This window comes from Oncorhynchus kisutch, linkage group LG2 (genome assembly GCF_002021735.2).
Source record: "Oncorhynchus kisutch isolate 150728-3 linkage group LG2, Okis_V2, whole genome shotgun sequence".
Taxonomy (NCBI): domain Eukaryota; kingdom Metazoa; phylum Chordata; class Actinopteri; order Salmoniformes; family Salmonidae; genus Oncorhynchus; species Oncorhynchus kisutch.
The window spans coordinates 37,298,339-37,320,066 of record NC_034175.2 but is presented as its reverse complement, the minus strand read 5'-3'; the positions used below and the strand labels follow the sequence as shown (position 1 = coordinate 37,320,066).

Here is a 21,728-nt window from a genome sequence, read left to right as displayed (position 1 = left end):
GACTTATGGGTAAAACTACAAAAGTGTAAAGACTTTGTTTTGCATGTCAGTCACATTCCACACTAAAACAAAGCATCAATTCCCATCAACTATATAAAAATATCATCTTAAGATCTATGCTAAATGTCCAGTGACATCGCACTGGACAAAATTTGAGACGCAGCAAACAAGAACCCAGTCAAAAATGGATATATTCCAGTCTTTTCGCTTTTTGTTCATCATAGGCTGGAGATCTTTATGACACTGTGGGGTGTTGACTGCGTTTGCTGCCCGTGCTTTTAAATTTCTGTTTGAAATCTCAATAAAAATGCTAATCATGAAGAAAAAAAACGATAGCCCACTTAAGAAACAAATCTGAGCCTTTATTGGAATGTTGCGAGGCATTAAATAAACAAATCCCATCTTTTTTTATTTTTTATAATTTGGTATTTAATTTGAAAACAAATCTAGGCTAACAATACTGGTCCGACAGTCACGCTCTTTCAATTTCATTGTTATTATTTCATGAATCGTTTTATTTTCTTTCGCTAAGACATAGAAGAGGGAAATCTGGCATGGTCGAAAGTGAAAGCGAAGGCATGTTAATGTTAATGTAGAATTAAAGGGAGAATAGCAAGGACAGACAATGGGGGAATGATGAGGGAGAAACATTTCAGTTTTCTAACTTAAGAAAATACTGCGTATCAAAGCTGCATTGTGGGTTAAAACAGTCACTTGCTGATACTGGTATGCAATAAAAACTTTCCCCAATTTCCCAAGTTTTACATATAAAAAACCTTTACGAAATATAAACAAGCTCTTGCTGTGATACACAAAGTGAAGTGCATTTGAAGCAGAAAAATTAAATGGAACATAAAGACGACATTAATATGTTCTATAACCTTGGCATGATCAACGATATCTTCGAGTCGTCAGATATCGCTCGGACTCAAGTTCTTTTAACATAAATAATGTTTTATGACTTCTGATTTTATTATCATCAATGTTGTTGTCATCATTACATCAACCACCACCATCCTTACCATCATCGTTTAGCTTTCTGCATGTTGCTTGACAGATCCGGAAATGATCTTTTATTGTTTTGGTTTAGAAACCATATTTCCCTCATTTTGGAAAACAAAAACAAAACAAAAAAAGGAACATTCACAATACATTTTCCAGCCGGACTGTTTCTTTTTTTCTCATAAAAAAAACAAAAACAAAAAAAAAAACTCTGTATCGCCTCTCGTTCTGTACATCCAGAGTGAACAAGCAATCAAAAAGGCCAAACTCACCACCCCTGACCCACTGTCTCCCCTCCCAACCCAACCCTACCGACCCCACCCGGTCTAACCATTAGGATGTTGGAGGGCCACAGTTAAGACATGACTCCGAACACGGGGTTGTGGCGACAGATGCTAGGGCCAATCTCCTCATAGTCCTTTTTGGTGTGGCATACCTGGTAGAACTCAGGCTAGAAAAGAGAAAGCAATGCGTTGATATTTGGCATATTTGAATAGAAGACAAACAAATGAAAACATAAACAACCTTTGTGTGCGGTTTTGACGCTTGTTTTTGAATACTACTTGTTCCTGTCAAAAACCAGCACCTAGAACTCGACACAATGCTGTGCAGAGGCTCCCTCCTTTTTTTTCATCTTAAAAACATGTTTCAGATGCGCATCTCAACCATACAAACCAAAAAGGACATGTCATGAAACAGAAACAAATAAATGATGCCCTGGACAACCTAAGACTAAAAGTCTGTAATGCTGTGCTGTAAAGTCTCACGCTGATGACAACCCACTTCACAGGCACATCACACAGTCCCCAGAGTTCCTGTTGTAAAAAAGGTTGGCTCATCATGTGTCATGCAATGTTGTAACCTACCGAAACACTGTCAAAGGATGCTCCCCAGTACATTATGGGCGTTTCCCTTTCATATTCAATTAAAATAAGGACTTTATAAAAAAAAAAAATTCAACTGAGTTACAGGGAAACTGGAAGATAGCATGGCCTTAAGTAAGCACGACATGGCAGTAATCATGCTGACAATGCAAATCACTGAAATTCAGCTAAAGTGCTGACAGTAATCTTTCAGCACTACTACATTTTTAGGTAGACAAGTTTTGCAGATGGCATATAAAATAACATTTTCTGAATGACATTTCCAATCATTAAGTTGCTTTACTATGTGCCAAGTAAGAGGTTTCCTTATAACAGGAAATGTGTGCCATAGAACAACTAATACTAATTTCCACAATTTTAGTTTTAGTACCGTTTCTCCCTACAGAACGGCGCATCGGATTTGTGAAACTTACAGTTGAGGCTAACATGGATCCTCCGAACCACACTGCATATCTCTGCATATGATGAGTGATGACTTGCACATCAATTGGTTTGGGCTGAGAGGGCAAAAGCAAACAACACAAATAAAGATCTTACATTTCTCACCTCCTACATTAACCTAATGCTCTGCCAAAACTGTAGCTGGTTACAACAAAGAGAAAAAAAAACAGGAAAAAGAACAGGAGCAGCTCGTGGGGACCACTATTATTAGGCTAAAGAGACAACTCTAGTAAGATCACCATGACGAGAGACTGCTCTCACCTTGAGCTTGCCCCCGCTCAGCTCCTCGCTCATCTTCAGCCTGGCATCCACCGTCCTCTTCAGGTCCCTCTGCAGGCGCCGCCCAAAGTCCCTGAACATGGTGGAGCCGCCCGACAATACAATGTTCTGGAGAAGAACACAGTGTGTCTAGTTAACCAATCTTAACACATGCCCTAACACACAAAACAGGGTTCAACTCGAGCACACACACCACATGCATACACACAATATTGAAAGTGCCCAGAGAACCGATAAGTCTGTACAAGTCAAACCCAAAGTGCTGATTGGATATTAGTTGGATGTGGTTTTTAAACCAATATCTATGTAGTTCAGGGATATGATTACCTTGTAAAGGGGACGTCTGACATCAATGGGGCAGTTCTGGATAACCTCGTCCACAACTTCAGAGATGGGCTGGGTGAAGTCAGGATTGGCAAACTGGTGGATTGTGAGGAAGAAGAGTGTGAGAGAAAGTTTAAAAGTGTGTACATGCCTATGTTCACAGATAAATATCTTAAAGTGGCAATATGTAACTTTTTGGTGGACCTGACCAAATTCACATAGCAATGTGAGTTATAGATCTATCATTCTACCTGAAAGCAAGCCTAAGAAGCAGTAGACCTGTCCTATTCCTATGCTTCCCGTTCTTAAGTTTATCTTTTACTTTTGGGTTTGTACACCAGATTCAAACAGCTGAAACCATATTTTTGGTTTTGGAAAATATATTTCACAGCGGTTTAGATGGTACTATGATTCTCTACACTATACTAGCTTATTTTGTCACATACACTGAAATTAGGCAACCTACTAGAGTTTTAGCAACCAGGAAATGGCGGAGCAATTTCTGCATAGTGTAGCCTTAAAACAACATCTTAACCATTTTAAAGACGTCTTTATCCATCATCCACTCTGGCCTCTGCAGCCCTTAACTGAACAACTCATCTTCTGGCTGTAGTTTATTTATAGGTAATCTGTGCTTTCAGTGTGGTAGTACCCTACGTATGATGGTCCTAACCACTCATTTGAAGCTACTCTAACCTAGAGACCTGGGGGTCAGAGTTCTGCTAACATTATGCTAATGTGGGATGGCACTGAAGAGGAACATCTCCCAATCATAGTATGCTAGGTAATTAGCATAGCGCAAACCTCTCGCTATGCAGCCGTTTAAATAGCAAAGTGCTCACTGCTAACCTCCGGGTGGAAGAAAATCTCAGGGCCGAGGAAGCGCTCGTAGCCTACGTCGACGGTGAACTCCTTCTTGCTGATGTTGTTTATGCCGGTGTACTGCTTGATCCACTTGGAGCCGTCCGTGTCGTACTTGCTGAACTCTTTCACTAGGTCCGGACACACGTAGCTGAACCGCTCCTGGTGTAAAAAGACATGGAAGACAAAGCGTGAGTGGATGCTTAACTACAGTGTAACTGGCGGCATTGGATTTGGAAGGATACAGCTTTAATGTGAGGGTATTTTCATCCATATAGGGTGAACCGTTTAGAAATTACAGCCCTTTTTGTAAACCCCCCCCCCCCCCATTTTAGGGGACCATAAGTATGGGGACAAATTCAGTTATTTGTGTATTTAAAGTAGTCAAACGTTTATTACTTGGTCCCATAATCCTAGTACACAAACTTGGATGCATTTGCCGTTTGTGTTGGTTGTTTCTCAGAAATGAATGGTAAAAAATGTATTGTGCCACTTAATGCAAATAAGAATATAATATTAAACACTTTCACATTAAAATGTGGATGCTACCATGATTACGGATAGTCCTGAATGAATCGTGAATAATGTTCAGTGAGAAAGTCAGACGCAAAAATATCATACCCCAAGACATGCTAACCTCTCACAATAGGGGAACTATGAATCTCAGACCAAATACTTAACTTGTTACTACTTTAATACACATAAATGCATTTGTCACAATACTTTTGGTCCCCTAAAATGCAGGGAATATGTACAGAAAGTGATGTAATTTCTAAATGGTTCACATGATATGGATGAAAATACTCTCAAATGAAAGCGGATAATCTGCACTTCAACCTCATAGTCATTGTATAATTTCAAATCCAAAGTGCTGGAGTACAGAGCCGAAACACAAAAAATTTGTCACTGTCCCAATACTTTGGAGCTCACTGCATGTTACATCATGTAGGACCAGTGTGGTCTTACAGAGCAGAACTGAAAGTTTAAAAAAGTTAAATAGTTATTTATCGTTTTAAATTTGAGAATTTATCTTGATGAGCAAATCAACTCAGGGAGGTAAAAACATATTGGTTAAATCCTGAGACCAGTGACTCTTCTTCCTCGATTAAGCTGTTGCTGATTAAGGACCTACATGATTTCAGCCTTGTTAAGACCCACATGAGTTTGGCCTTAATTACATTCTAAATAATTTTGTCAAAAAACCCAGGACTCCACTTAATTCTCCATAACACACGTTGTGGTAGATATGAACGCAAATGATTGGATAGCTCTTTTCCAAGAGCAAGAACACTGAATACAAATCAAGCTACCAATTGCAGTCAGTAGTCAAGTCTCCGTAGGATGAAAAGCCTGATAAGTGTTTGTCTCGTGGTGAAAAACAATTATCTTCAACACAAGGGCCAACAAGGATTTTAGATGAGTCTTCCAATAAACATTTACTGCTTTGGATCAAAGGAAGCGAAGTGAATCACAATGGATTCTGGTAAATACGAGCAGCAATTACAAGCATGGGTTTAATGGGAACAGCACACCCTAAGAAACACCAGGGGAGTCAAGCGGTCTATCTTGAATTGTAAACCGAACAAAACAATCAAAATCAGAACCACGTCTATGTATCCCATGTTTCAAACTTCTTCACAAAAGAGCAGTTTGAATATCAAGTGATGTTGTTCTTTGCGTTGAGGTATGAAACTTTCCGGTGGAATAAGGGTTCCACCTAGTGTTCAAGTCAACACACTACAGGCAAAGTGAACATGTCACATCCTCTTTAAGACATCTTGGTTTAGTATTTTCTTTATTTACATTTCATAAAACATTGTGAGGTGTGCTAGCACTATTCATTTACTCAGTCAACTTCCCAACTTTAAGTGCAAACAGTGACCAAATCTTAACTGTGTGAGTGGCGGCTGGTGGTTGATAGAGGAATGCTGTTGGGGCGCATACCTTCATACAGTCACAATATATTTAACCTTTATTTTGACAGGGAGACAATGTTGAGACCAAGGTCTATTTTCCAGATGAGGCCTGTATAGCACCACAATACCCGTAAAAATACAACAAAACACATTAAGCTACACATTCATATACAAAATAAAATACACAACAATACACGAAAAGCAAAACACAATTATATATATATATAAAAAAAAACTTATTCAGTAGAAAGGTCACGTTACACCCGTCTGAATTTATCTAGAGGCACCAATTCCTCCAACGGCATCCAAGGGTTTAAGAGTAGAGGCGGCTGCACTTTGATAAATAGTATCACCATAATCAACAGGTAGAAAGATTGACTGCACAATCTGCTTCCTGCTGACTAAAGAGAGACAAGATCTGCTTCTGTAAAAAATAAATCATTTAAAATGTAGTTTAACAAGCTCAGTTGTATGTTTTTTGACAATTCAAATACTAAAGTATTTGTACGCATGGACTCGATTATAGCACCATCCGAGGAGTAGTGCAGTAATATCTTACAATTACACAACATATACCCAATACACACACATCTAGTAAAGGAATGGAATTAAGAATAGAAAAGTATATGGATGAGCAATGTCAACACGGCATAGAATAAGATACAGTAGAATAGTATAGGATACAGTATATGCATATGATAGGTAATACAATATATGTAGACATTATTAAAGTGACTAGTTTTCCATTTATTAAAGTGGCCGGTGATTCTAAATCTATGTTTATAGGCAGCAGCCTCTAATATGCTAGTGATGGCTATTTAACAGTCCGATGGCCTTGAGATAGCGGTTTTTCAGTCTCTCGGTCCCAGCTTCGAAGCACCTGTACTGACCTCGCCTTCTGGATGATAGCGGGGTGAACAGACAGTGGCTTGAGTGGTTGTCCTTGATGATATTTTTTGGCCTTCCTGTGACATCAGGTGCTGTAGGTGTCCTGGAGGGCAGGTAGTTTGCCGCCAGTGATGTGTTGGACAGTCCGCACCACCCTCTGGAGAACTCTGCGGTTGCAGGTGGTGCAGTTGCCGTACAAAGCGGTGATACAGCCCGACGGGATGCTCGAGTGTGCATCTGTAAGGAGTTTGTGCGGGTTTTAGCTGACAAGCCAAATTTCTTCAGCCTCCTGAGGTTGAAGAGGCGCTGTTGCGCCTTCTTCAAAACACTGTCTGTGTGAGTGGACCATTTCCGTTTGTCAGAGATCTGTACGCCGGGGAACTTGAAGCTTTCCACCTTCTCCACTGCTGTCCCGTCGATGTGGATAGAGATGTGCTCCCTCTGCTGTTTCCTGAAGTCCATCTCCTTTGTTTTGTTGACATCGAGTGAGAGGTTATTTTCCTGGCACGACACTCCCAGAGCCCTTACCTCATTCCAGTAGGCTGTCTCGTCATTGTTGGTAATCAAGCCTACTACTGTTGTGTCATCTGCAAACTTGATGATTGAGTTGAAGGCATGCTTGGCCACACAGTCATGGGTGAACATGGAGTACAGGAGAGGACCGAGCACGCACCCTTGTGGGGCCGCAGTGTTGAGGATCAGCGAAGTGGAGGTATTTCCTACATTCTCCACCTGGGGGAGGCCAGTCAGGAAGTCCAGGACCCAGTTGCAGATGGCGGGGTTCAGTCCCAGGGCCTCAAGCTTATTGATGAGCTTGGAGGGTACTATGGTGTTGAATGCTGAGCTACAGTGGTTCTTCCTTTAAAAGTTTTGAGCTTATGCCACGACCGTTAGTGGTAGATGGTGGCATTTGGTCATTGCACCACACTATCACAAGGGTGAGTTAGAACGCTAATCTATTACATATTCTCACAGACCAGATTTGTCCTTAGATATTAATTTAGAATGCTCCAAATTGAATTAGACATCCAGGGCCATTTTATTCATCTGCAAGTATTTTAATTTTCTGAGTTCTGATAGTCATGTTATACCAATTATTATTATTACATTTTTACCCCAATCTCGTGGTATCCAATTGTTAGTAGTTACTATCTTGTCTCATCGCTACAACTCCCGTACGGGCTCGGGAGAGACGAAGGTCGAAAGTCTCCGAAACACAACCCAACCAAGCCGCACTACTTCTTAACACAGCTAACACATCTAACCCGGAAGACAGCCGCACCACTGTGTTGGAGGAAACACGTGCACCTGGCGACCTGGTTAGCGTGCACTGCGCCTGGCCCGCCACAAGAGTCGCTATTGCGCGAGGAGACAAGGATATCCCTAACGGCCAGACCGCCCCTAACCCGGACAACGCTAGGCCAATTGTGCGTCGCCCCACGGAGTTATACCAATTACTATTGGATTATTCACCATGGCAACCACTTGTTAGTGTAACATTGAAAATTGTAACATAGATTTTTTTTTAATTCAATAATATATTTGTACCACTGTAGATGCTGTGTTTATTTACAGTAGTGTATTAATTACTCTAAAGTTTTACATTTCTAACTCCAAACCTCATGCAACTGCAAAATGCCTGATTAAGCACATCATGCGCAGTATTTTTTCATCATCTTTATGCTTTCGTTAATAAAATGTTAAAAATAATCTTTCATAATGCAGATATTTATTTCAACTGCTGTACATCTCAGCTACATAATCCCCAATCTAACAGTATTTTTTTTAAATGTCTCCAGTAGATTTTCCATTCCCCCTGAAAGCCCCAATCTGCTCACTTAAATGAATAGAGATCCTGGTCATGGTGCTACAGTATGTTGGCCTGTGTGGCCTGTATGCCAATTAATAAGTTATACTAAAACACCTACTGTACAGTAAACAGGACTCTTGGGTCTACAGCTCCATGTTATTTCAATAACTTAACTTCAAAGATGCCCTCTGGTGGTCAAACTAGCATTAACAAGCATTAATGGCTGACACTTAAATAACGTGCCATAGAATTCTGTGGCACTCCGCAAGCTGTGCCGCAGTATGACAACTTTTAAAGGAATAACCACTGTATAGTCAATGAACAGCATTCTTACATCATTAGTCGTTAATCATTAAACATACACCCCCATCCTTCTTCCCAGAGATATTTATTCCGGTCTACACCATGAACTGGGAATTTAGCTGGCTGGACCGATTCAGGCAGTATATCCGAGAAAGTCATGTTTCCGTGACGCAGAGTATGTTACAATCCCTGATGTCTCTCTGGAAAGAGACCCACGCTCTGAGCTCATCAACTTTATTATCCAGAGACGGAACATTAGCGAGTAATATACTCGGAAGCGGCGGGTGGTGTGTGCACCTCCTAAATTGGACTCAAGGAACACCCCGAGTACCTCTCCTTTGCCGGTGTTGTTTTGGGTCGGCTTCTGGAATCAGTTCAATTGCCCTGGGGGGTGCGAACAAAGGATCTGCATCGGGAAAGTCGTATTCCTGGTCGTGATGCTGGTAGTGCTGATGAGTTACCATCGCTCTGATATCTAATAGTTCTTCCCGGCTGTATGTAATAACACAAAATATTTTCTGGGCTAACAATGTAATAAATAATACATATTAATAAAAACCGAAATACTGCAAAGTTTCCTAAGAGCAAGAAGTGAGGCAGCCCTCTCTGTCGGCACCATTTTCACAAAGTACCATACCATGTAAATCTCTCACGGACAAGGTGACTTTTCTTAACAAAATGAATTGTGGAAAAACGACTGGAACCATTTCCTAGTTTGACTGCTAGGTTTTATGGGTATTACGACTCATACTGTGGTACTCTATTAAGCACACATTTTAAAATCTGTAAGGCCTTCCTGCACAACAGCAACATCAGACTAATTACATACATAATAGGATCATCTGCATATAGATTAAATCTAAAAAAAATTACAAATTGACTATAAATAGTGAAATGAACAGGTCCTGGTATCGACCCCTGTGGAACACATTTACATATTTCAAGAAATTCGTACTTAACCCAATCAATCACAATGGTCTGAGTTCTGCCACTAAGGTAATCATGAAACCATAAATAGGTGTCAGAGCTCAGGCCTAACGAGGACAACTTAATCAATATAAACAGTATCAAATACTGTTTAGAGATCCACAAACAAAGCAGCACATTTAATTGTAGTGTCTAAGACATTGACAAAATGGCGTAGCAGTGCAGACGTGTTTTGTTCGTTCTCTCGTGTACTTTTGTATTTGTGTGTATATATATATATATATTTCAATTTTATTTTCAATCTATTCTCCATTTTAGTTAAATTATACCTTCCGGTAATCTGCCTTACCCAATGTGATACCGCTATTATTTTTTCATTTTTAGACCTTATAGAAAGAACCATCTATCCATCAGAAACTAACCAGCTAATTAGCTACAAGCTATTTAGTCATTGTTAGCAACTGCTAGCGGCCTTTACCTTCTGCACAGATTCCAGCCATTTTTTATTTTTACTTTTTATTTTTTAGCCTGGATAATACTCGCCAGCCTACCAGTAATGGACTGTCTCGCCACTACAACGCAGGATTCCTGCAGTAATCCCTGGACCATTACTCTTGATCTTTACAGCTAGCTAGCACCCACCGAGTTACCCAGTACCGAAGCTATCCCTGAGGCCCAACTCTCGGCCTACTCAGTTGTTCACCTGGACTCCAACACGGCTAGAACACACTACTCCACCGGATCCTTGCCGTAAGCTTTGGACCTTGGCACCGGATCACCGCGGCTACCGAGTGGCTATAGTGGCTAATGCCCCTGCGTGTGCTGTGTTGCCCGCGTGCTAGCATAGTAGTGACTAGTCCGCGGCTTCCCTGTTCCATCTATTGCTGCCCCCTGGACCCTATGATCACTTGGCTACATAGCTGATGCCTGCTGGACTGTCCATTAATCACGGTACTCCATTCTGTTTATTTTTTGGTTTATCTTTCGGCTCCAGCCGCGAACTCAGGCCCTGTGTGTAGTTAACCGACCCTCTCTGCCCATTCATCGCCATTTCACCTGTTGTTGTTCTAGCTGATTAGCTGTTGTTGTCTCACCCGTTGTTGTCTTAGCTAGCTGTCCAAATCAACACCTGTGATTACTTTATGCCTCGCTGTATGTCTCTCTCATATGTCAATATGCCTTGTATACTGTTGTTTAGGTTAATTATCATTGTTTAGGTTTACAATGGAGCCCCTAGTTCCACTCATTATACCTCTGATACCTCCTTTGTCCCACCTCCCACACATGCGGTGACCTCACCCATTATAACCAGCTTATCCAGAGATACGGCCTCTTATCATCACTCAGTGCCTGGGCTTACCTCCGCTGTACCCGCACCCCACCATACCCGTCTGCACATTATGCCCTGAATCTATTCTACCACGCCCAGAAATCTGCTCCTTTTACTCTTTGTCGCCAACGCTCTAGGCGACCAGTTTTGATCGCCTTTAGCCGTACCCTCATCCTACTCCTCCTCTGTTCCTCGCGTGATGTGGAGGTAAACCCAGGTCCTGCGTGTCCCAGGCACCCTCATTTGTTGACTTCTGTAATCGAAAAAGCCTTGGTTTCATGCATGTCAACATCAGAAGCCTCCTCCCGAAGTTTGTTTTACTCACTGCTTTAGTACACGCGGCCAACCGTGATGTCCTTGCCGTGTCTGAATCCTGGCTTCGGAAGGCCACCAACAATTCTGAGATTTCCATACCCAACTACAACATTTTCCGTTAAGATAGAACTGCCAAAGGGGGAGGAGTTGCAATCTACTGCAGAGATAGCCAGCAAAGTTCTGTCATACTTTCCAGGTCTATACCCAAACGGTTCGAACTTGTAATTTTTAAAATGAACCTCTCCAGAAATAAGTCTCTCACTGTTTTTGCCTGCTATCGACCCCCCTCCGTTCCCAGCTGTGCCCTGGACACCATTTGTGAATTGATCTCCCCCCATCTAGCTTCAGAGTTCGTTCTGTTAGGTGACCTAAACTGGGATATGCTTACCACCCCGGCAGTCCTACAATCTAAGCTAGATGCCCTCAATCTCACACAAATCATCAAGGAACCCACCAGGGTTAAATCTGTAAACATGGGAACCCTCATAGACATTATCCTGACCATCTTGCCCTCCAAATACACCTCCGCTGTTGACCTCATCCCATCAGTCGAGGATGCCTGGTCATTCTTTAAAAGTAATTTCCTCACAATCTTAGATAAGCATGCCCATTAAAAAAATGCAGAACTAAGAACAGATATAGCCCTTGGTTCACTCTAGACCGGACTGCCCTTGACCAGCACAAAAACATCCTGTGGCGGACTGCAATAGTATCGAATAGTCCCCGTGATATGCAACTGTTCAGGTAAGTCAGGAACCAATACACTTAGTCAGTCAGGAAAGCAAAGGCTAGTTTTTTCAAGCAGAAATTCGCATCCTGAAGCTCTAACTCCAAAAAGTTGAGACACTAAAGTCCATGGAGAACAAGAGCACCTCCTCCCAGCTGCCCACTGCACTGAGGCTAGGTAACACGGTCACCACTGATAAATCCATGATAATCGAACATTTCAATAAGCATTTCTCAACGGCTGGCCATGCCTTCCTCCTGGCTACTCCAACCCCGGGCCAACACCCCCCCCCCCCAGCTTCTCCTTCACCCAAATCTAGACAGCAGATGTTCTGAAAGAGCTGCAAAACCTAGACCCGTACAAATCAGCTGGGCTAGACAATCTGGACCCTCTCTTTCTAAAACTACCCGCCGCCATTGTTGCAACCCCTCAACCTCTCTTTTGTATCATCTGAGATCCCTAAAGATTGGAAAGCTGCCGCGGTCATCCCCCTCTTCAAAGGGGGTGACACCCTAGACCCAAACTGTTACAGACCTATATCCATCCTAACCTGCCTATCTAAAGTCTTCGAAAGCCAAATTAATAAACAGATCACTGACCATTTCGAATCGCACCGTACCTTCTCCGCCGTGCAATCCGGTTTCCGAGCCGGTCACAGGTGCACCTCAGCCATGCTCAAAGTACTAAACAATATCATAACCGCCATCGATAAAAGACAGTACTGTGCAGGCGTCTTCATCGACCTGGACAAGGATTTCGACTCTGACAATCACCGTATTCTTATCGGCAGACTCAATAGCCTTGGTTTTTCTAATGACTGCCCCACCTAGTTCACCAACTACTTTGCAGACAGAGTTCAGTGTGTCAAATTGGAGTGCATGTTCTCCGGACCTCTGGCAGTCTCTATGGGGGTAACACATGGTTCAATTCCTGGGCCGACTCTTTTCTCTGTATATACAGTGCCTTGCGAAAGTATTCGGCCCCCTTGAACTTTGCGACCTTTTGCCACATTTCAGGCTTCAAACATAAAGATATAAAACTATTTTTTTGTGAAGAATCAACAACAAGTGGGACACAATCATGAACTGGAACGACATTTATTGGATATTTCAAACTTTTTTAACAAATCAAAAACTGAAAAATTGGGCGTGCAAAATTATTCAGCCCCCTTAAGTTAATACTTTGTAGCGCCACCTTTTGCTGTGATTACAGCTGTAAGTCGCTTGGGGTATGTCTCTATCAGTTTTGCACATCTAGAGACTGAATTTTTTTCCCATTCCTCCTTGCAAAACAGCTCGAGCTCAGTGAGGTTGGATGGAGAGCATTTGTGAACAGCAGTTTTCAGTTCTTTCCACAGATTCTCGATTGGATTCAGGTCTGGACTTTGACTTGGCCATTCTAACACCTGGATATGTTTATTTTTGAACCATTCCATTGTAGATTTTGCTTTATGTTTTGGATCATTGTCTTGTTGGAAGACAAATCTCCGTCCCAGTCTCAGGTCTTTTGCAGACTCCATCAGATTTTCTTCCAGAATGGTCCTGTATTTGGCTCCATCCATCTTCCCATCAATTTTAACCATCTTCCCTGTCCCTGCTGAAGAAAAGCAGGCCCAAACCATGATGCTGCCACCACCATGTTTGACAGTGGGGATGGTGTGGTCAGGGTGATGAGCTGTGTTGCTTTTACGCCAAACATAACGTTTTGCATTGTTGCCAAAAAGTTCCATTTTGGTTTCATCTGACCAGAGCACCTTCTTCCACATGTTTGGTGTGTCTCCCAGGTGGCTTGTGGCAAACTTTAAAAACTACACTTTTTATGGATATCTTTAAGAAATGGCTTTCTTCTTGCCACTCTTCCATAAAGGCCAGATTTGTGCAATATACGACTGATTGTTCTCCTATGGACAGAGTTTCCCACCTCAGCTGTAGATCTCTGCAGTTCATCCAGAGTGATCATGGGCCTCTTGGCTACATCTCTGATCAGTCTTCTCCTTGTATGAGCTGAAAGTTTAGAGGGACGGCCAGGTCTTGGTAGATTTGCAGTGGTCTGACACTCCTTCCATTTCAATATTATCGCTTGCACAGTGCTCCTTGGGATGTTTAAAGCTTGGGAAATCTTTTTGTATCCAAATCCGGCTTTAAACTTCTTCACAACAGTATCTCGGACCTGCCTGGTGTGTTCCTTGTTCTTCATGATGCTCTCTGCGCTTTTAACGGACCTCTGAGACTATCACAGTGCAGGTGCATTTATACGGAGACTTGATTACACACAGGTGGATTGTATTTATCATCATTAGTCATTTAGGTCAACATTGGATCATTCAGAGATCCTCACTGAACTTCTGGAGAGAGTTTGCTGCACTGAAAGTAAAGGGGCTGAATAATTTTGCACGCCCAATTTTTCAGTTTTTGATTTGTTAAACTTGTTAAGTTTGAAATATCCAATAAATGTCGTTCCACTTCATGATTGTGTCCCACTTGTTGTTGATTCTTCACAAAAAAATACAGTTTTATATCTTTATGTTTGAAGCCTGAAATGTGGCAAAAGGTCGCAAAGTTCAAGGGGGCCGAATACTTTCGCAAGGCACTGTATCAATGATGTCGCTCTTGCTGCGGGCGATTCCATGATCCACCTCTACGCAGACGACACCATTCTGTATATATCTGGCCCTTCCTTGGACACTGTGCTAACTAACCTCCAAACGAGCTTCAATGCCATACAACACTCCTTCCGTGGCCTCCAACTGCTCTTAAATGCTATCAAAACCAAATGCATGCTTTTCAACCGTTCGCTACCCGCACCCGCTCGCCCGACTAGCATCACCACCCTGGACGGTTCCGACCTAGAATATGTGGACAACTATAAATACCTAGGTGTCTGGCTAGACTGTAAACTCTCCTTCCAGACTCCTATTAAACACCTCCAATCCAAAATCAACTCTAGAATGGGCTTTCTATTTCGCAACAAAGCCTCCTTCACTCATGCTGCCAAAAATACCCTCGTAAAACTGACTATCCTACCGATCCTCGACTTCGGCGATGTCATCTACAAAATAGCCTCCAATACTCTATTCAGCAAACTGGATGCAGTCTATCACAGTGCAATCTGTTTTGTTACCAAATCACCTTATACCACCCACCCTGCGACCTGTATGCTCTAGTCGGCTGGCCCTCGCTACATATTCGTCGCCAGACCCACTGGCTCCAGGTCATCTAAGTCTATGCTAGGTAAAGCTCCGCCTTATCTCAGTTGACTGGTCACGATAACAACACCCACCCATAAGCACATGTTCCTGCAGGTAACATGATCATCTGATCACTGATCATCCCCAAAGCCAACACCTCATTTGGCCGCCTCTGCTGCCAGTGACTGGAACGAACTACAAAAATCGCTGAAGTTGGAGACTTATTTCCCTCACCAACTATCTGAGCAGCTAACCGATCGCTGCAGCAGTATATAGTCCATCTGTAAATAGCCCACCCAATCTACCTACCCCATCCCCATTCTGTTTTTATTTTATTTACTTTTCTGCTCTTTTGCACACCAGTATCTCTACTTGCACATCATCATCTGCTCATTTATCACTCCAGTGTTAATCAGCTAAATGGTATTTATTCGCTCCTATGGCCTATTTATTGCCTACCTACTCATGCCTTTTACACACACTGTACATAGACTTTATTTTTTCTACCGTGTCATCGACTTGTTTGTGTTATTGGCTTGTTTATTGTTTACTCCATGTGTAACTCTGTGTTGTTGTCTGTGTCACACTGCTTTGCTTTATCTTGGCCAGGTCGCAGTTGCAAATGAGAACTTGTTCTCAACTAGCCTACCTGGTTAAATAAAGGTGAAATAAAATTTAAAAAAAGATCATTAACAACTAAAAGTGGTGCTGTAATAACGCTATGCCCAGGCCTAAACCCTGATTGGTTTACACTCAAAAAACATTTCCCAGAAAGAAAAAAAGAGCAAAGTTGTACATTTACAAAGGTTTCACAAAGCTTAGCTTGACAAGGAAGCCTTGAAATGAGGTGATAATTATTAAGATCACTACTATCCCCACCCTTATGAAGTGGTAACACAAGAGCTGATTTCCATACTTTTTGAATATTTCCTGATAACAATATTAAATAAAACATGTGGGTTATTGAGAAAAATATGTTGGGAGCTGCACACTTAAGCAGACCGGGATCCAATTGGCCAACCCCTGTGGATTTTTTGTTGTCTATTGCTAGAAAAGCATCCAGGACTTATTTTTCTGTAAATAGCCTAAAAGAAAAGCAAATCCCCCCTATTAACATCCAGCCCAATATCATTGTGAATATGCTTAAAAATTATTTCAAAGATAAATAAAATTGTGATTAAATGCATCAATGATGGCATTTTTTTTGTAATGAGGCTTGTGTTTGAATTAATTTGTTGTGGCAGAGAGGAGGAAGTAGAACCCTTCAGGGGGTAGACAGTTTTCCAGAATTTAGCCGGGTTCCCATTACAATCCGAAAAAGAGGTAACAAAATAATCAGGTTTAGCCTTACTAAATTTGTCTTACCCAATGATTCCTCAGTTGCTTAAAAGCTTGCCAGTCTGGGCCTAAGCCTGTGTTCATAGCCCAGACCCAAGCATCATCTCTTTTAGTGTACCAGGTATTCGATCTACCTTTAATCCTTCATTTTTTGAAGGGAGCATGGTAATCCACAATAGTACTAAACACATCTGCAAAAAGATTGAAAGCTAAATCAGGTTCAGGAATGGAATGGATAAAATACAATCAAGGTCACTAAAATAAAGATCATGTAAAAATGCCTGTTCACTGAAGTTAAAGTTCCACTTTGTTATGACACGAGGCTTAGATTTTTGTATTCTCACATCTCGAACACAAACAAGTGGGCAATGGTCACTAATATCTTGGGTGAAGACACCAGTAGAAATCTATTTCTCTGGTGTATTCGTTAAAATAAGATCAATCAGAGTTGACTTTGAAGGATCTTCAGGGTTGGTCCATGTAGGATTAGTCACCAGCTGGGTTAGGTTTAGATCATTACATGCGTCTTTTACACAATTTAGATCACCCAGGATAATAACTTCTGATTTAGTAAAAGACGGCAACAAACTAGTTAACTCCTCGAGACCCCTATGGCAGACAAAGGCTTAAAGATGATAGCACAATATTTGGCAAGGGACATAGATTTCAGTAAAAAGACAAATTATTTTTTAATAAGAATGGCCACACCACCACCTCTAATATGATTATCAGCTCTGAACACAACCCTCAATATTAATATCAGATTCCAGAATGTCCCCAGAGATCCAAGTTTCAGTCAATACCAGAATGTATAGCCCAGATCTTGATGTAATCCAGTTTAGGAAGTAAGCTCCTAATGTTCAGATGCATCAAACCAAGTCCTTTATGATGTTTAAAGTCACACGGAGTCTCCAACTCAAACAAGCTACTTCCAGTAGGTGGTAGCAGGCCCTATCTGACGGTTGATATGGATATAGTTGGTATGGCTTAGGGCTGGGCAGTATACCATATTTTACGATATACCGTTATCGATGCATGGACTGGTTTGGGTTTTTACTTGACCTTCTATAACGGTATTTGAATGTTTGGTTTGTTAAATGTGATATGCCGTGTGTAATGTCCAATTTTGTAGTTTACTTTGCTACTTGAGTCATCGCTCTCCATGCCGCTTTCCACACAGACCGAGCCCCGCCCCGTCAATCAAGGAGCACATTTGTTGTTCCTCGACCACCAGACACTTGCATTCAGTCTGCACGGTCAATGCAGCACATGCAACAATGTTGATGACAATGATGCCGTTTTCACTTTGCTTCTTAATATAAACCCACTAGCGTTCTATAATTAAACTAATAGTTTGTGTTTCTTACATCTGCAAACAGCTAGTTTCTATTTTCTTAGCAAATTGGGCCTGAATGTTGTTAGCCTCTAATAAATGTACTGAGGCAACGCAAACGTAATTAGCTATACAGCCTGATAATACCAGCGATGACGTAGACCTAAATCAGCATGTTGTTTGGGCAACAGTATCTTCTAAATCAAAGAGGAAGACACAAAGCAAGAACGTTAGCTACATGAAGTAGCGAAGAAAAACATTCAATATAGCCAAATATTATAGGGTGCCCTAGGAAACACTGTAGAAATCAGCATATCAACACTTTGGTTCCTACCCTGTCACAATAACTCCTCCCTGGCATTTTCATTTGTCGTCATGTCAAACAACACTGTATACAAAGTGCCCACTATAATAGAATTAGAATAATCCTTCTATTTCCATGATTCAAATAGTTCACACAAGTGTTTTTGCTCTAAATTGCAAGTCAAATTGCAATTGCAACACTTAGTTTAAAAAAAGGTCTAGATTGTTTGCCCATATCATGTAGCAGTGTGGAAATGATCTCAAATGAGTGCTGTAAATGCAGAAATTGCTGGAAATTAATTTTGGTAGAAGTTGAATTGAACAGTATAAAACAGAATGGAGAAAGACCTGTTGAAATCACTTAGAATGTATGTCTTGCCACCCTACGGTAACACACTACTCAAAGCACATGTTGAACTTTCATAAAAAAAACATAAAATACTGTCCAATTATATATATTTTTAAATACCGTGATATGATATTTTGACCATATCGCCCAGCCCTAGTATGGCTATAAGATTGCATGGAACTGCCCCATTTGGTCTATCCCTAATAGTAATAGAAATTGGAATTACTTTTTAGGCCCTGTGGCCACAGCCAATGTCATTATGAGGAACTCTCAGAGTAACCAATTATGGAATGTTATAAACTGACTTACATGAGCTTTGGTTGCTATTGTGCAACAGCCCAAGCCCTCTACATGATTTGAAAACCAATAAATGGGACTAGTAGACTAGTGCCAGAAAGACAAAACAGTGAGACTTCTGCCAGAGTGGTCAGTCCGGGACCAGAGTGACAGGTATTGTGATGCAGTAGCGTGATTTGCATGGAACTTGTGACCTGTTGTAGTCAAGCCAAGCTAGTATGCTAATACCATATAGAATGTGTTGTAAATCGTCCCCGAAACAGTTCTTGTGAAAGCGAAACATACAGTATTTTGTTGGCCTACGGAACTGCAACAGGGTATATAATTTCTGTGTGAAAATGCCCTAAGACAACACAGGATCATTTCAATTAGGAATTCAACATTCTGGGAAAACTTGCCTCAGAGAACCAGGGATACAGTTAGGGTTGAAAATGTGGTCTAGGATTGGCTCCTTGACTATACTATGAACCGGTACAGTGGTTAGTAATAGGATGAGAGGTGGATGATCGGAAATGGAGTTCGCTGCAACCTACCTTGACTGCCTTGGCTGTCTCCAGGGACTGCTCTGGGGGGATGCCCACCTCCCGCTCCCTCAAAAGCTGCTGGGTGAAGTAGGTGATGTCACGACCAGCGATGGGAATGTGCTTTATACAGCTGCCGATGACGTAGCCCTCAGCCTATAGCAACACAAAGACAGACGAGTCAGAGTTCACAATGCTTGGAGTAAGGTGATGTCACAGCATATAAGAATAAATAGGTCAAAGTAGATGCATATATGTTTAAATTATTCTTCTGCTACTACTATTTTATTTTCACATTGTCCTTTTCAGCATGGTTTCCAGCAAATATGGTGGATGTGTAACAAGGCCAGGCCAGTACAGCTTAAATTTGGCTCAGTAGTGTGAAAAGGGTATGAGGGAATATACTGTATACTTTTACCAAACTTGAATGACCATGAATAAGCAGTGGCTTGTACATCCTGCAGGGCAGTTTAAAACCAAAATGGTGACTAAATCACCATTGCACAACTTGTGTTCTTGCCAGGAAATTCCTTCTTTACCTAAGTCTGTGTGTCAAAAGTATACAGTGGCCTACTTTCATAGTTTCCTCTCCATCATCTGCACTGATTGAAAATAAATGGACAAGAAAGAAGAAAAAAAAACATACCCACAGTATGAATCTTTTCCCTGGCTTTTACCAATCCAGTCTTTTTTAAGATCAGTTCAGAAAATATGAAAGGAGACAAGCAAATGAGGCCACTGAAAAGTATTGAGACGCATGAACCTCAACTTGAACGATTAGAGGTCTGGCTGAGGTGAGGGAGCCTTTCACTACAACCAGGGTTGTGTTCAGTATGGCACACAGAATCCAAACACTTTGTAATGTAACAAACAAAGCAGTTCAGATTGTACCTCCCCATTACAAAAAGTTCTCTCCCTATACTGTGTTTGTAATATATCTGTATTTTCTGTCATGTGTGAGAAGGCTGTCGTTGGGCAGCTGATGTGCCACTCACCACAGGGATAACGTGGGTGACTCCGTCTCCACTGTCGATGACCGTCCCCGTCAGTGTCCTCTCCCCTACCTGTCTGGATGTCCAGGAGGCCGCCAGTGCCAGAACAGCCTTGGGGGGGGGCAGAGAAAACAGCATCAATGTGACACCATTGTAAAACAACACTGTCGTGTCCTACATCAGCAAGTCCGCAATGTCATTGACCACATCCTTTACCACAACATTAAACAGCAGAGGACAGAGGCAGTTACGGAGTCTGTGTTTTATACAGTTTAACAGCATATCAGCTCTGTGTGTGCTAGATAAAATTGTGTTCCCAGAGATTAAGTTTACCTGCACTGCGATGTAGAGCCCTGGGACGTTGAAGGACTCAAACATGATCTCTGCTGTGTACTCTCTGTTCTCTGGTGTGTTCAGAGGAGGCTCTGTCTGCAAGAGGACACCACAGTACTGGGAGTTATGACTTCCACACACAGACACACTAATCCAACCCGCATCAGGTTTAATAACAACCACATGGACACTCAATTAGGGCTGGCACAATTACCGAAAAACCGACGGTTATGACCTTTTAATTATTTTAGCGTGTGGAATGAACAGCTGATTGAAGACCGGATGGCCGGGCATTTGTGCGGTAGAGTCCAATTCAGCGTTAACATGGACTCGTTAACAACGTTTTTATTTAACCTTTATTTAACCAGGGGGGCTAGTTGAGAACAAGTTCTCATTTACCACTGCGACCTGGCCAAGACAAAGCAAAGCAGTTCGACACATATAAGAACACAGAGTTACACATGGAAAAAACAAACATACAGTCAATAATACAGTAGAAAAAGTCTATATACAGTGTGTGCAAATGAGGTAGGATAAGGGAGGGAAGGCAATAAATAGGCCATGGTGGCGAAGTAATTACAATATAGCAATTAAAACACTGGAATGGTAGATGTGCAGAAGTTGAATATGCAAGTAGAGATAGTGGGGTGCAAAGGAGAAAGATAAATAAATAAATACCATATGGGGATGAGGTAGTTGGATGGGCCATTTACAGATGGGCTATGTACAGGTGCAGTGATCTGTGAGCTGCTCTGACAGCTGGTGCTTAAAGCTAGTGCGGGAGATATGAGTCTCCAGCGTTAGTGAGTTTTGCAGTTCGTTCCAGTCATTGGCAGCAGAGAACTGGAAGGAAAGGCAGCCAAAGGAAGAATTGGCTTTGGGGGTGACCAGTGAGATATATCCGCTGGAGCGCGTGCTACGGGTGGGTGCTGCTATGGTGACCAGTGAGCTGAGATAAGGAGGGGCTTTACCTAGCAGAGACTTGTAGATGACCTCTAGCCAGTGGGTTTGGTGACGAGTATGAAGCGAGGGCCAGCCAACGAGAGCGTACAGATCGCAGTGGTGGGT

At 41.8% G+C, this 21,728-nt stretch overlaps 1 protein-coding gene across 1 annotated transcript in view; it reads right to left on the bottom strand.

The window, feature by feature from the left end:
• Window positions 1-341: 341 nt before the first annotated feature.
• The window catches only part of LOC109865553 (actin-related protein 3-like), a 33,337-nt gene continuing 11,950 nt past the window's right edge, over window positions 342-21,728 (bottom strand). The window contains exons 5-12 of the mRNA XM_020453828.2: window positions 20,661-20,756; window positions 20,331-20,438; window positions 19,348-19,491; window positions 3,780-3,953; window positions 2,934-3,026; window positions 2,589-2,714; window positions 2,300-2,383; window positions 342-1,453 (exon numbers count right to left, since the gene is read on the bottom strand). Of these exons, the coding sequence (XP_020309417.1) occupies window positions 1,358-1,453; window positions 2,300-2,383; window positions 2,589-2,714; window positions 2,934-3,026; window positions 3,780-3,953; window positions 19,348-19,491; window positions 20,331-20,438; window positions 20,661-20,756 (921 nt within the window). The 3' untranslated portion in view covers window positions 342-1,357. The remainder of the gene's footprint in view (window positions 1,454-2,299; window positions 2,384-2,588; window positions 2,715-2,933; window positions 3,027-3,779; window positions 3,954-19,347; window positions 19,492-20,330; window positions 20,439-20,660; window positions 20,757-21,728) is intronic.